This window comes from Puma concolor, chromosome A3 (assembly GCF_028749965.1).
Source record: "Puma concolor isolate L17-30 chromosome A3, mPumCon1.1.hap2, whole genome shotgun sequence".
NCBI lineage: Eukaryota > Metazoa > Chordata > Mammalia > Carnivora > Felidae > Puma > Puma concolor.
In genome coordinates this window covers 111,899,039-111,912,806 of record NC_141669.1, presented here as the reverse complement: position 1 = coordinate 111,912,806, position 13,768 = coordinate 111,899,039, and the positions used below count along the sequence as shown (strand labels likewise).

General features: G+C 45.7%; 1 protein-coding gene across 1 annotated transcript in view; it reads left to right on the top strand.

Moving 5' to 3' along the window:
• The window catches only part of TMC2 (transmembrane channel like 2), a 66,996-nt gene that overhangs the window by 37,796 nt on the left and 15,432 nt on the right, over positions 1-13,768 (top strand). The window contains exons 10-15 of the mRNA XM_025932708.2: positions 449-596; positions 3,283-3,471; positions 6,132-6,311; positions 7,817-7,966; positions 10,165-10,293; positions 13,317-13,384. Coding sequence (XP_025788493.2) covers positions 449-596; positions 3,283-3,471; positions 6,132-6,311; positions 7,817-7,966; positions 10,165-10,293; positions 13,317-13,384 — 864 coding nt within the window. The remainder of the gene's footprint in view (positions 1-448; positions 597-3,282; positions 3,472-6,131; positions 6,312-7,816; positions 7,967-10,164; positions 10,294-13,316; positions 13,385-13,768) is intronic.

The following is a 13,768-nucleotide window of genomic DNA, read 5'->3' as shown; positions in this document are numbered from 1 at the left end:
CTGAAAGGGCAGTGTGCGGGCCCAGCATGGCTTTCTATCACATCATCTCGGGGGAAAACGCTGCCGTCCGCCAGGGCCTGCCCTGAACGTGACAGTAACCACCAGGTGATAGGCAGCCGTCCGGCCAGCTCCATCAGGCAACAAAGAAAAGCAAGGAGATGAGCTTGGCCCTCACGTTGTTACATTTTCCCCCTGCTATTATCCCAGATAAGTACAGAGATATGGAATGTTTCCCCGATGAGCCAGAAAGCTAACTAAGCCCCTGGAGTAGCAAATCCCGAAAGCCAACACATGAGACGGAGAGGCGCGACCTGTCCTGGCTATCGTTAGCCCAATTCAAATCATCTTGGCTCTCTCCTCCCCATTGGATGTCTGCTATCTGTGCCCCAGACCCGCTGAGGCCAAGGTTCCCTGGGCAGTCATAACAGCAGTGGTGTGCACCCTACAGGATGGCCAGCAATACCCAGGGCAGCGCAAGCGAGGGGGAGAGCGCTAACTTCACCTTCAGCTTCAAGATGTTCACCAGCTGGGATTACCTGATCGGGAATTCAGAGACAGCCGACAACAAGTATGCCTCCATCACCACCAGCTTCAAGGTAGGTGCCTAGAGTAGTTCCCACTTCCTGGGGGGAGCTTCGGGTCCCGCTGGTCATTAGGGGACTTCACCCAGCTAGGGCATGGTGGATAAGATCCCCCAAGTAATTTGTGGTAAGAGCTCTACCAGAAGTGTGGGCCTCGCTCTCAAGCCTTCCGGAAAGGATGCTCAGGACTGAGACCCACCATCTGTTTTTTAATATGGCGGAGACTCATGGATGCTGAGACCTGGTCCTGCCTGTTTCTCCGTGGAACTGTTTTCTGCCAGAGGGAGTAGAAGGACTCACGTGGGGCTGCAGTTCTCAACCTGTTATGCACGATGGAATCACCTCAGCAGCTTTAAAAATCTTTTGGACCCAAACCCCCAGAGATTCTGGTGTCATTGGTCAGGGGCTGGGGAATTCCTTGCAATGGATTCTTTCGAAGCTCTCTGACAGATTAGGAAACCTAGAAACAGTAGCGAATGCTGGTTGTGGGAGTCAATTAAATGTGCAACTCCAGGGGCGCCTGGGTGGCTCAGTCGGTTGGGCGTCCGACCTCGGCTCAGGTCATGATCTCGCGGTTCGTGGGTTCGAGCCCCGCGTCGGGCTCTGGGCTGACGGCTCGGAGCCTGGAGCCTGCTTCGGATTCTGTGTCTCCCTCTCTCTCTGCCCCCTCCGCACTTGTGCTCTGTCTCTCAAAAGTGAATAAACGTTAAAAAAAAATTTTTTTTTTAAATGTGCAACTCCATACTTAATTATCTTATCGATTTGTCATAAAAGATATGTGAGGTGGCCTATACATCTCTATTTATTTTAAAAAATAGAAGCAGACCTAAGGGTAAGCAAATGAATGAAGGCAGAAATTGGTATGCCAAAGCACTGTGCATCTTATTTTTTCCTCCAGGACTGTAAACACCATTCAGAGCTATTGATAGTTCAATATTTCCCCCATGCGACCAGTCAGACTTTCTTCCCTCACGACCTGCCAAAGGTCGGATGCACGACATCAGTGTGCTTGTCTTCTTCTCTCCCCTCTCTCCTTGCCCTTCCTGGCCGAAGAGGGCTGCTGCAATGCAGACAGACGGCAGGGGCACCCACCAGGGGCAGAGCTTGGGCTCAGCAGCTCACTACATGGGTTTCATGAGCCCACAGTCCTGACAGCTTGGCAGTGGGACGCTCAGGGAGCTGCCTGGGTTCTCCTCCCTTCTCCTTCTCCCAGCATCGGGGGCCCATTGACAGAGCATCCAAGGGCAGGAAAGGGATCAGTGAGGGCTCTGCCTCTTCCTCCAGGCCTGAGAAAGACAGAGAAGGTCAATGCCTATGAAGCACTTTAAACATCTGGGAAGGTGAAAGCTGCTTCTCCGAGTCTATTAAAACCAGGGATAAACCCTTACATAACGGGACACATGTGCCAACAGCATGAGCTGAGGTATATTAACGGGTTGATAGATTAGTTAAATCTGAACCTGAATATAGTAACTGTTTATTGAGTGGAAAAGTCTCCTTCCAGGTACTTTGGAAACTGGGAGGCCTCATTTACCATCTTTGGTCTGCCATATACTGCCATCTTGTGTCTTCATAGAGAATTACGGATGCAGGATGCAAAGTTTATAATAAAAAAAATCTATTGTATTTTTATATACTAACAGCAAACAATTGGAAAAAATTTTTTAATTCCATTTACAATAAAATTACATGAATTACATAAAATTCTTAGGAACAGAGTTAACGACAACAAATATACAAGATGGCTACACCAAAAAATATGACAGTTCTGAAAGAAATTAAGAAACTCTAAATAAATAGATATACCATGTTCATAGATTAGAACAGGGATCAGCAAATTATAGCCCAGGGGAAAATCCAGCCTCCTGCCTATTTTTGTAAATAAGATTTTATTAAAACAAAGCCATGCCGGGGCGCCTGGGTGGCTCAGTCGGTTGAGCGTCCGACTTCGGCTCAGGTCACGATCTCGCGGTCCGGGAGTTCAAGCCCCGCGTCAGGCTCTGGGCTGATGGCTCAGAGCCTGGAGCCTGTTTCCGATTCTGTGTCTCCCTCTCTCTCTGCCCCTCCCCCGTTCATGCTCTGTCTTTCTCTGTCTCAAAAATAAACATAAACATTAAAAAAAATAAAAAAAACAAAGCCATGCCTATTTATTGCCATATTGTCAAAGGTTGTTTTCATGGAGTTGTGAGAGAGACCATATGATTTGCAGATCCCAAGCTATATACTATATGGCTCTTACTAGAAAATGTTTGCTGGCCCCTGGATTAGAAGACTCAATATTCTTAACATTTCATTTTAATCTATTTAATCTATAGTTTTAAAACAATCCCAGTCAGACAGTTGCTGAAATCTTTCCGGGCCTTAGTATCTGAGATATGGGTAATAATAGAAACTACTCCATTGGTTTGTTTTGGGGATTAGGAGAGATAATGCAAAGCAAGGGTTTAGTACCACGTCTGGCATATAGTAAGTATTCAATAAATCTAAGCTTTTGTTATCACATGTTCCAAAATAGCAATAACAATAAGCTATATCGTCTCAAAGAAAATTATTCTCCATAGGGCAACAGTGCTCTGCACCACCTCCTTTGTATTATTTCATGTATGAAAATATAGTAAATAGTCATCTCAGAAACCCAACAACAATGGTTCCTATTGGTTCCTGGCCTGTAATTATTCACATCTCCTTTCCACACATTAAGGAATCGATAGTGGATGAACAAGAGAGTAACAAAGAAGAAAATATCCATCTGACAAGATTTCTCCGGGTCCTGGCCAACTTTCTCATCATCTGCTGTTTGTGTGGAAGTGGATACCTCATTTATTTTGTGGTGAAGCGATCGCAGGAATTCTCCAAAATGCAGAATGTCAGCTGGTATGAAAGAAATGAGGTAAAGAAGACATCTCTGTGGAAGTGAATATTGAGGGCAAACACAGAAATTATACTCATTCCTATGCCATTCTGCTGAATTAATTGAAAATCTGGATTATGGGACATGTTTTAAAGAGTGAAATTACATCCCTTTCTAGTCAGGTAGCATGAACATTTGAACCAGGAGTCACCTCTTATAAGGCTTTTGTAGGTTGATAAAGCTGCATTATAATTAGCATGTCAGTCAACTGAATAGTCAGTTGTCTTAGCATTTTTATTATTTTATTATTAAAAAGGTGATCCTTTCTTCACAGCTCTACAGTGCCATACATCAAAAATCAAGTATCTGTTAATGTGTGGGTGTGATTCTGGGATCTCTAATCTATTCCATTGGTTTATTTACCTGTTCCTGCACTAAACACACACTGATAAACTATGGCTTTATAGTACGTATTGATATCGGGTACACTGAGTTCCCTCCCAACAAGATCCACAATAAGATGCATTGAAGTTTCATTGTAATTATATTAAATCCGTAAATCTCTTTTGGCAATCTAACATCTTAGTAGCTAGCAAAAATGGCTACAAATTCTTCCCCTTATTGTATTCCTATATTTGTTTGCAATATGATTTTCTAACTCCTCTCATGAAGAGGTGGAATCTGTTTCCCCATCCCTTGAATCCAACTAGGCTTGGCCATGTAAGCTCCTTTAGCCAATGAGACTGTAACACCCATGATATAAGCAGACTTGAAAAGGGCTTGTGTATTAGAACTTGCTCTCTTGGAAACCCCGAGACCTCCACCATGTGAATAGTTCCAGACTAGCCTATTGAATGATGAGAGATACAGGACCCATTTATCTCATCATTCTACATTATAGCCAGCCAATGACCAGACATATGAATGAAGCCATCAACCATCAGCTGACCACAGATACACGAATGAAGCCAGGTGAGGCCAGCAAAAGAACCACCTACCTAAGCCCAGAGAACAAAATACTGACCCACAGAATTATGAGCTACATAAATTAAATAAAAAGAATCTATTTCCTCCCACAAAGCAAGAAAGGATAAAAAAAGAAATATGGAACTTCTAGGATAAATGTAAAGCACAAAATCAGACAGATTTAAATCTAAATCTATCAGTGATTACAATAAATGTAAATGGATTACAACTACAGTTTAAAGGCAATGATAATTGGATTGAATTTTTTAAAAACTACATGCTATTTACAATGAACCTATCTAAAACATCAGGTCACTAAGCTGTGAGGGGGATACAAAAGATGCTTGAGATGGATTCTGCCCTTAAGTGGATTTTGTAGTTTCCTTAGGAAGCAGATTTGACAAGAATAAACCAAAGTACGAACAGAAATAGGCTGGAATAGTGATCAAATAAGATGTTTTGGGTTACAGATGTGTGGCAGGTGGAGAGGCCAATGTGAGCTGGAGAGACAGAGGGAGTTTGTGGCAAAGGCAGGAATTAGGCTGTGCATTAAAGAAACATGTGAAGAAAGGTAGTGGTGGAAGAGGTGCAGTGATGGCTTTCCAGGTGGGAAGCACTGCATGAGCCGGTGTGAAGGTATGAAGATGATGAGAAACCAAGCCAACAGTCAGTGTGACAGAATGTGAGGGAGTCAGAACCAGCCCAGAAGAGTTGACCCACCTGTACCTTGGTCAGCAGTTTAAGGATTTACTCTCCACTAGATGAGCAGTTTTAATTTCAGAAAGAATGTTCTACTGTGGTCAGGTTCAGTTACACGAGTAGGATTCTCCCAAAATTGGAGCCAAAATTTAATGCTTACCAGGCTCTGGGCTAGTAGACTTACATCCATCATCTATTCTGACTCTCACAACAAGAACTGTCTTTCCCACTTTATATGTGAAGAAACAAGGAGCCTGAGCTCCTATCTCTGAAGGAATTATGTAACTTTTCCTAAATTACAAAGCCAGCAAATGATAGAGCTGGGGCTCAACCCCAGAGAGCTAACTCCAAATGGCATACTCTATTTTTAAAATTTTTTGTTAAGTTTATTTATTTTTGAGAGAGAGAGAGAAGAGATGAAGAAGGGGGAGAGAGAGAGAGAGAGAGAGAGAGAGAGAGAATCCCAAGCAGGCTCTGCACTGTCAGCACAGAGCCCGACATAGGGCTCAATCTCACGAACCGTGAGATCACGACCTGAGCTGAAATCTAGAGTCAGACCATTAACCGACTGAGCCACCCCAGCACCCTGAAATGCGATACTCTTAACCACATCTCCCTGCTATTAGTTCCCTCCTGTGACTTGAGCTGCCTGTCTTCCATGCTCCTGAGATAAGAGCTACCACAGTGACTCTTGCCCAGCTCATGACTTTTACAGAACACAAAACACTGTTCCATATGTTAATTCATTTATTTCTCAAAGAAAGTTTGTTATTTCTATCAAGACTAATGGCAACATCATGAGAGCAACCAGTCACAGAGCAGGTATGATGTGTGGGACATACAGTGACTGCTCAGGGTGTGTTGGTCCCTTAGCCAAGGCCATACAGCAAGTTGTGGAGACCAGAGGGCATCTCCAGAGGCAGAGGAGGGGGCAAGAAGGAGCCGGGGATTCATGGCCCTAGGGAGTGCAGAGACGGTGGCCAAGCAAGTGATATTAATGGCACAAGTCATCCAGGCTTTCCTGATTTTCTCAGGTAGAAATTGTGATGTCCCTGCTTGGTATGTTTTGTCCCCCTTTGTTTGAAACCATCGCTGCCCTGGAGAATTACCACCCACGCATTGGACTGAAGTGGCAGCTCGGACGCATCTTTGCACTCTTCCTGGGGAACCTCTACACATTTCTCCTGGCCCTGATGGATGATGTTCACCTCAAGGTAAAGACCACCAACTCCCCCTAATCCCTCGTGCCACGAAATTTCCTTTTTCCACTGTAATAATTTCCTTATGAGTAATTCCTATTAAGCGAAGAAACTCTGGAAAGTTGAGGAAATGAAAATGAAGAAAAAAATATCCCCAGAATCCTACGACCCAAAGACAACCATTGTTAACATTGCGCTGCAGGTCTTTACGGTTTTTTCCTTAGTTGTCTTTTTATACATCATATACGTGCCATTTGGTCCCCTTAATATTTTATCTGCAGCCTCTCCTATGTTGTATCGTAGCTGCCATAAATGTTTACCAACCAAGTAAGTGTCCATTGAGATGATATGGCATGATTGACCCAACCTTTCATCACTGCTCACCTGGCGGTTATGGAGCACCCACTATGTCAGGCCCTGAAGGTACAGCAGACAGCAAGACACGGTGCTGTTCCAAGGGTATTCACATCTAGGGTGGGAGACAGACTCATTAATTACAGCGTGCTGTGGCATGTGCTTCGATGGGGGCAAGCCCAGGCAGCATGGCAGTGCATAGGAGGGACTCCAGATTTCCCCTGCCCAACCTGAGAGTCTTACAAGACACTGGAAAAAACAGAGGGAACAGCTGGTCCAAACAAGGAACTGCAGGATGGCTAAGAAAGGAACAGAGGGAAGAAGGGGAAAATGAACCTAAGGGAAGGGTCAAATGATGATGGTCCTCTTCCCCACCCCTTCCTCCTCATTATTGGGCTGCATGAATTTTTACCTGAGGTTATCAGAAAGCTATTGGAAGGTTCTAAGCATGGAAGTAATTGTATCTGTCCTTTGTCTACCCCTCCACCTTCATTTCTGGCTTTCCTCCTACCCCAGTGAACTGCTCTCTTCTCCTGAACCTCACATTTCTTCCCCAGGACAAAAATTTCTCTTGCCTGTCTCTCCACCCTTCTCCCCTTCTTTGACTAGTTGACTAATCCTCCCCGAGGTTTTGTCTCAGATGTCACTGCCTCCAGGAGATTCTCTGTGGCCCCCAGGGTCTGATGTGGATTTCCTTGGTCCCCAGAGGACATTTCCCATAGCTCTTATCCCTCCATCTCTGTCACCTACTAGACTGTGAACTTTCTGAGGGAAGCCTGTCTCTCTTGTGCACTCTTGTGTCACCCTGCCTGGCATGCCCAGAATAGACTCTCAAAGAAATTATTCTCAAAAGAAGAATGAACGACTGGATAGATGGATGGATGGATGGATGGATGGTTGGATGGATGAATGGATGGATGGGTGGATGGATGGATAATAACTTAGAAAAGAGAACTTTGTAGAAAAGACCCAAGGACTTCAGCCAAATGCCCCCCTCTCCTGTACAGACTGAAAGGCTGGGAAGGTATTCTTATAAAGACTGTTGTGGGGTAGGACAGAGGCTAGGTGGCAGGGTAGTGGCATATTCTGCTTTAATTGTTGTTCCCATGGAAACAGTTGGACCACCCTTGGCTCCTTCCAATCCACATCTCCATCTTCCATTTTAGCTTTCTAATGAAGAGAAAATAAAGAACCTCACTCACTGGACTCTGTTTAACTATTACAACTCCTCGGGTTGGAATGAGAGTGTCCCCCGGCCACCCCTGCACCCTGCAGATGTGCCCCGGGGTTCTTGCTGGGAGACAGCTGTGGGCATTGTGAGTAATTTTGCTTCCCTGAAAAAGTGATCCCTGTTCTCGTTCTTCTTCGGAAAGTTTCACCTTTTCTCTTCTCCCTTTTTTTTCAGCATCCCACATATTTCTCTGAATGCTCTGTTCAGCAGTCTAATGCCACTTGTATTCATTTAGAGTTTTACTGCAGATTTCACTGAAAGCCTGAGGCTTCTCCACCCGGAAATAATGAATAAATACTCCTAAAAATTGAATGCAGGATTCGTGTGTGTATATGCCTCTGTGCATTATTGTAAAGAGAATTAATGGTTTGGATTAGTCTCAACAATTAATAACTACCCTTTCTCCTAACCACTGTCACCACTGTTCCTGTGGGTCGCACCATGTGGACTTCAAAGGCTAATGTCTTTCGCCTTCCTGGGCAGACACTTAAAGTATTTGCAGGCAACACAGGGATCAGTGGCCCTCTTTTCCTCAATTTTTGCACAAGATTTCTATTCGTATGCCACCCCGCTGAGACGCAGAGTTTATCACTTCTTCGTGGGCTCCCTGAAGAACCCACTCACATCCACCCGCATCAGACAACAGTGTTTTTAACTGAGAATGGCGAAGTACAATGAAGGAGGGGATTACATCACTCAGTCCATCAAAGACTGCCTATGAATCCACGAGCAGATGTTTTCCTGCTGCACAGTGTCCTTCCCATGTGGCCCTGGGGGGCCTTTCCTCCCTCCTGCCCCCCGAGCCTTCCCTCCATGGAGGGCTCAGACTCACCATTTCTTGTCTCCTCCAGTCCAGATTCCCCCATACTCTTTAAATCCTCCTCTTCGTTATTGTACAAAGCAACCCAGCTTCCCTAGCTCATGCATTTCTAAAGCCCTCACGTGTGTAACAGAGAAAGCGTCCTCAAGTCAGTGAAACCCACCCTCCTTAGAAGGCCGAAGAGAGTTTATTACCTACATGGTTCCTTTGGAGTATTCTGCGATAGAATGTCTCATTTCCTGCCTGGATGCCCATCACCGTTCCAAACAATGATTAAAGCTTGTCTCTTTCTGAACCTGTAGCAATGACGAGTGTGAGCTGCTAAATACTGCTCACCTGTACCCTCCACCACCTCCACCCCAGGCCCCAGAGCATCACCTTGCCCAGACGCGGAGACCTGATACACGTTGATTTGTCTTTTACTTAGGAGCATTAACTTGAATTATTATTGAGGAATACTACCGAAAACTCATCAGCCGTTCATCCAGCATTTATTAATCATCTTGGAGGATGCAAACAATGAATAAAGCAGAGGGGCGCCTGGGTGGCGCAGTCGGTTAAGCGTCCGACTTCAGCCAGGTCACGATCTCGCGGTCCGGGAGTTCGAGCCCCGCGTCAGGCTCTGGGCTGATGGCTCAGAGCCTGGAGCCTGTTTCCGATTCTGTGTCTCCCTCTCTCTCTGCCCCTCCCCTGTTCATGCTCTGTCTCTCTCTGTCGCAAAAATAAATAAATGTTGAAAAAAAATTTAAAAAATAAATAAATAAATAAAAAATAAATAAATAAAGCAGACCCTGTGCCCCATAGGAACTCCAAGATGTCTTAAAAATTGTGATAATGCCTGGTGGATCTTTTCCACTTTTTTAAATTAATAAATTATATTCACCCTATAAAGCAGAGAAAAGCTTTGCTTTTGGCTCTTCCATTGTGTGCCTCGTGTAAAATCTGCATTATTATCTCCATATAGCAAGCAAAACATCCAATTAGCAGGAGATGAAGAATGCTGGCTGTTGTCCTGAGAGCAAGTGGTCAGATTCAGTCTTAGCTGGGGGCAGCTGCACGTCAGAGGAGGTGGGGGAAGCAAGGAGGAAGACTTCAGATCCTCTCTCTGTGCAACAGTGCTGATAACTACCATATACTGGGCCTTGCCAATGTGCCGGGCAATTCGCATGCATAATCACTAAGCTTCCCAATAACCCTGCAAGGCTGATATCATTATCAGCTTCGAGAGGCCCCGAGATTATTCCAAAGCAATGCAATTGGTAACTTGTAGAGCTAGGACCTAAAAATAAACATTTTCCCAAGCCGAAGGGCCTTTTTCTGCACTACCTCTCTGTCCCCAAGAACCAGAAGGTCGCAGAGAAGATTCAGGTGGGTGAGGAAGACTTTGCATGGCTGCAGTCCACTGGAAGGGATCGGCAAGGTTTGACCTTAACCTTACCCTTTTCCTGTGTTCCGCCTTGCAGGAATTCATGAGGCTGACGGTGTCTGACATGCTGGTAACCTACATCACCATCCTGCTGGGGGACTTCGTGCGAGCTTGCTTCGTCCGGTTCATGAACTACTGCTGGTGCTGGGACCTGGAGGCTGGGTTTGTAGGTCACCGTTTCAGGGACATTTCCGCAGGAAGGCATCTCAGCCATCCTGTCTGATATAGCCAGATGCATTCCTAGGCATTTATTTAGATAATTGACGCCAATCTCTGCTCTGGGACGTATTGACGTATCCCACGTGTATGTCCTTTAAGTGTCATATTTGCCTTCTCAGAGGAAACTCCACTTCCCCCACGCCCCCGTGTAATTAACAATGCAGCCTTCCTATCCGGGAAATGGGGGCATTTGGTCTGGGGAAAAGTGGATCCCATGCTTCAGTGCTGAGCAGACGGTAGTAAAGAAATGCCACAGTGGCATCGCCTCTCATTCGAGAAGGCAAAGAACACTAGCCTTTGAAGTCCGCACTGAGCAAGCGATGGGAACGGTAATGGAGGTGGATGAGGGGACAAGGTAGCTCATAATTTTTGAGACTCTGTGAAATCTCGGGGTGGGAGAGGGCAGATGCGGACATGACTGTTTCAGAAAGTCTTGGAACACCCAAAGAACACAGTCGCCATTGGTGCAGTCTTCTGGATTATGCTCTGAGAAACCTCTTTGGACTCATTCCCTCCACCTGGAATACTCCTCTTCCCCACCTACCTAGGAAACTGCTCGTTCTAAATGTGGGTCATTTCCCCTCTGGGTGGCCTTCTGTGATATGGCAGAATCTCTGGCCTCATCCATCCTGTGTGTGGTTCTCTCACAACACATCACTCACTGACCCTGTAGTCACTGGTGTTGGGGTGGGGAGGCACTTTCCCTGAACTGAGCCCCATATCTTGTTTACCTGAGTCGTTTTCATCCTGGCCTGCAATAGAATTGGCCTGGCCTCAGGGCGCCTGGGTGGCGCAGTCGGTTAGGCGTCCGACTTCAGCCAGGTCACGATCTCGTGGTCCGGGAGTTCGAGCCCCGCGTCGGGCTCTGGGCTGATGGCTCGGAGCCTGGAGCCTGTTTCCGATTCTGTGTCTCCCTCTCTCTCTGCCCCTCCCCCGTTCATGCTCTGTCTCTCTCTGCCCCCAAAATAAATAAACGTTGAAAAAAAAAATTAAAAAAAAGAATTGGCCTGGCCTAGGTAAGGGCTCCAGTACAGGTTTGTGTCATTTTTTTTTTCTTTTAGTCACCAACCACAATGTTACACAAGCCTCTTCAACTCCTCCTCATAGCAAGGAAAACTTCATAATTTCATCTGAGAACAAGAGTAATGAACTTTATGCTCAAAGAGAATGCCATCTTTATTTTTTTATTTAAAAAATTTTTCGGGGCGCCTGGTTGGCTCAGTCGGTTAAGCGGCCGACTTCGGCTCAGGTCACGATCTCGCGGTCCAGGAGTTCAAGCCCCGCATAGGGCTCTGTGCTGACAGCTCAGAGCCTGGAGCCTGTTTCAGATTCTGTGTCTCCCTCTCTCTGACCCTCCCCTGTTCATGCTCTGTCTCTCCCTGTCTCAAAAATAAATAAAAACGTTAAAAAAAAATTAAAAAAAATTTTTTTTTCAATCTTTATTTATTTCTTTTAATTTTTTTAACGTTTATTTATTTTTGAGACAGAGAGAGACAGAGCATGAACGGGGGAGGGGCAGAGAGAAAGAGACACAGAATCTGAAACAGGCTCCAGGCTCCGAGCCGTCAGCACAGAGCCCGGTGTGGGGCTCAAACTTGTGAAACGCGAGATCATGACCTGAGCTGAAGTCGGCCGCTTAACGGACTGAGCCACCCAGGCGCCCCAAGGAAAAAAATTTTAATGTTCATTTTTATCTATTTTGTTTAGGGGGGGAGGGGCAAAGAGAGAATTCCAAGCAGGCTGTGCTCTGTCAGTGCAGAGCCTGACATGGGGCTCGATCTCACGAACCATGAGATCATGACCTGAGCCAAAATCAACAGTTGGATGCTCAACTGACTGAGCCACCCAGGCGCCCTGGGGTGAGGAAAAATTTTCTAACCAGGACACAAAACCCAGCAGATGAGAAGTTTTTAAAAATATTTTTAAATGTTAAATTTCAAATTTCTAAGATTTAACCCTCACGTATCTGGAATATGTATGTTTCCTCCCTTGATCCATGCCTGACCTTCCTTTCTCTCTCTCTTGACTTCTTCCTCCTCCTCCCCCCTGTCACCTTTGACCTCCATTCCCGAAGGACAAATGGGGAAGTCGGTTTAAGCATGCTGCATAAGGAGGCCCAACTCCCTAGTGCTCACACACTTTGCGTTCTTTCACATAGTTGACAGATCTCCGAAACTCTGAAAATCAGATTCAGGCTGAAAATAGGAATCTGGCTGAACTCTTTCCTTTCCATGAACTGCTCTGAGACTAGAGGAAGGTGAAAAGGAGAAAAGAGAATTGAAAGAGTGGTTTAGTTATTTTGTTTGCTTGTTTGCTTTAAGAAAATGTTTATTATGTTTATTTATGTTTGAGAGAGAGAGAGAGAGAGAGAGAGAGACAGAGTGCGAGTAGGGGAGGGGCAGAGAGAGAGGAAGACTCAGAATCTGAAGCAGGCTCCAGGCTCTGAGCTGTCAGCCCGACACAGGGCTCGAACTCACAAGTGTGAGATCATGACCTAAGCAGAAGCCGGTCGCCTAACCGACTGAGCCACCCAGGTGCCCCTGACTGTTTGCTTTCAAAACTATGGTTTTATTTGACTCCTCATCTGATTACTCGCATTTGGTTATTTATTCGATTTATGCCTCGGCTATAATTTCAAGGTCCATCTCTGATTAGAGCATTGATAAAATGTTCTCCTAGGGGCTAGTGCCCTCCCAAGAACACACTGTTGGCCTGTAATCCCTTAAAGGTAAAAATTCTCACTTTTTTCGTCGAAAAAGTCATTGGAAAAAATTTCAACTTTGAGAACTTCAAATCTTCTCTTGAAACGTGGAAAACGTGTTAAAGAAACAGAGCCGTGAAACCCAAGTTTCTTCAGTCACCAGAGCAGGCCCTTTGGGATAGAGTGGCCTTGGCTTAGCCAGTTGGCTGGTAATAGAGGCTGGCTGATACCTAACGGATTCCTTTCTCTCTGTCTGCCTCCCCCTGCAGCCCTCTTACGCTGAGTTCGATATCAGTGGAAATGTACTCGGTTTGATCTTCAATCAAGGAATGATCTGGTGAGCTCTGCATTTTCTATCTGGGGACCACCTCATCGGGGGAGTCAGAAAAGTGGCATCCCAGGCTTTGCCCCCCAGCTAGCTGGGGAGAGGCTGGACAAATCTTCAGACCTCTCTGAACTGCCTCTTTTGAGATGACAAATAGAGGGCAGGATGGGATGAGAACCAGGGCAGTGTCTGGCCAACCCATGTGCTACCATAGAGTGGGGAGGGGAGGAGAGTAGGAAGAAAGAGAGGGGAATGAGAAGGAGGAAGGAGAAAAGGAAGAAGTAGAGAGGGGAGGAAGGAGGAGAAAAAAAAAAGGAGAGAGGGAGGAGAAACAGAGGGGAAAGGAAAGAAAGAGGGAAGGAGGGAGAAAATAGGAAGGAGAGAAAGAGTAAAGGA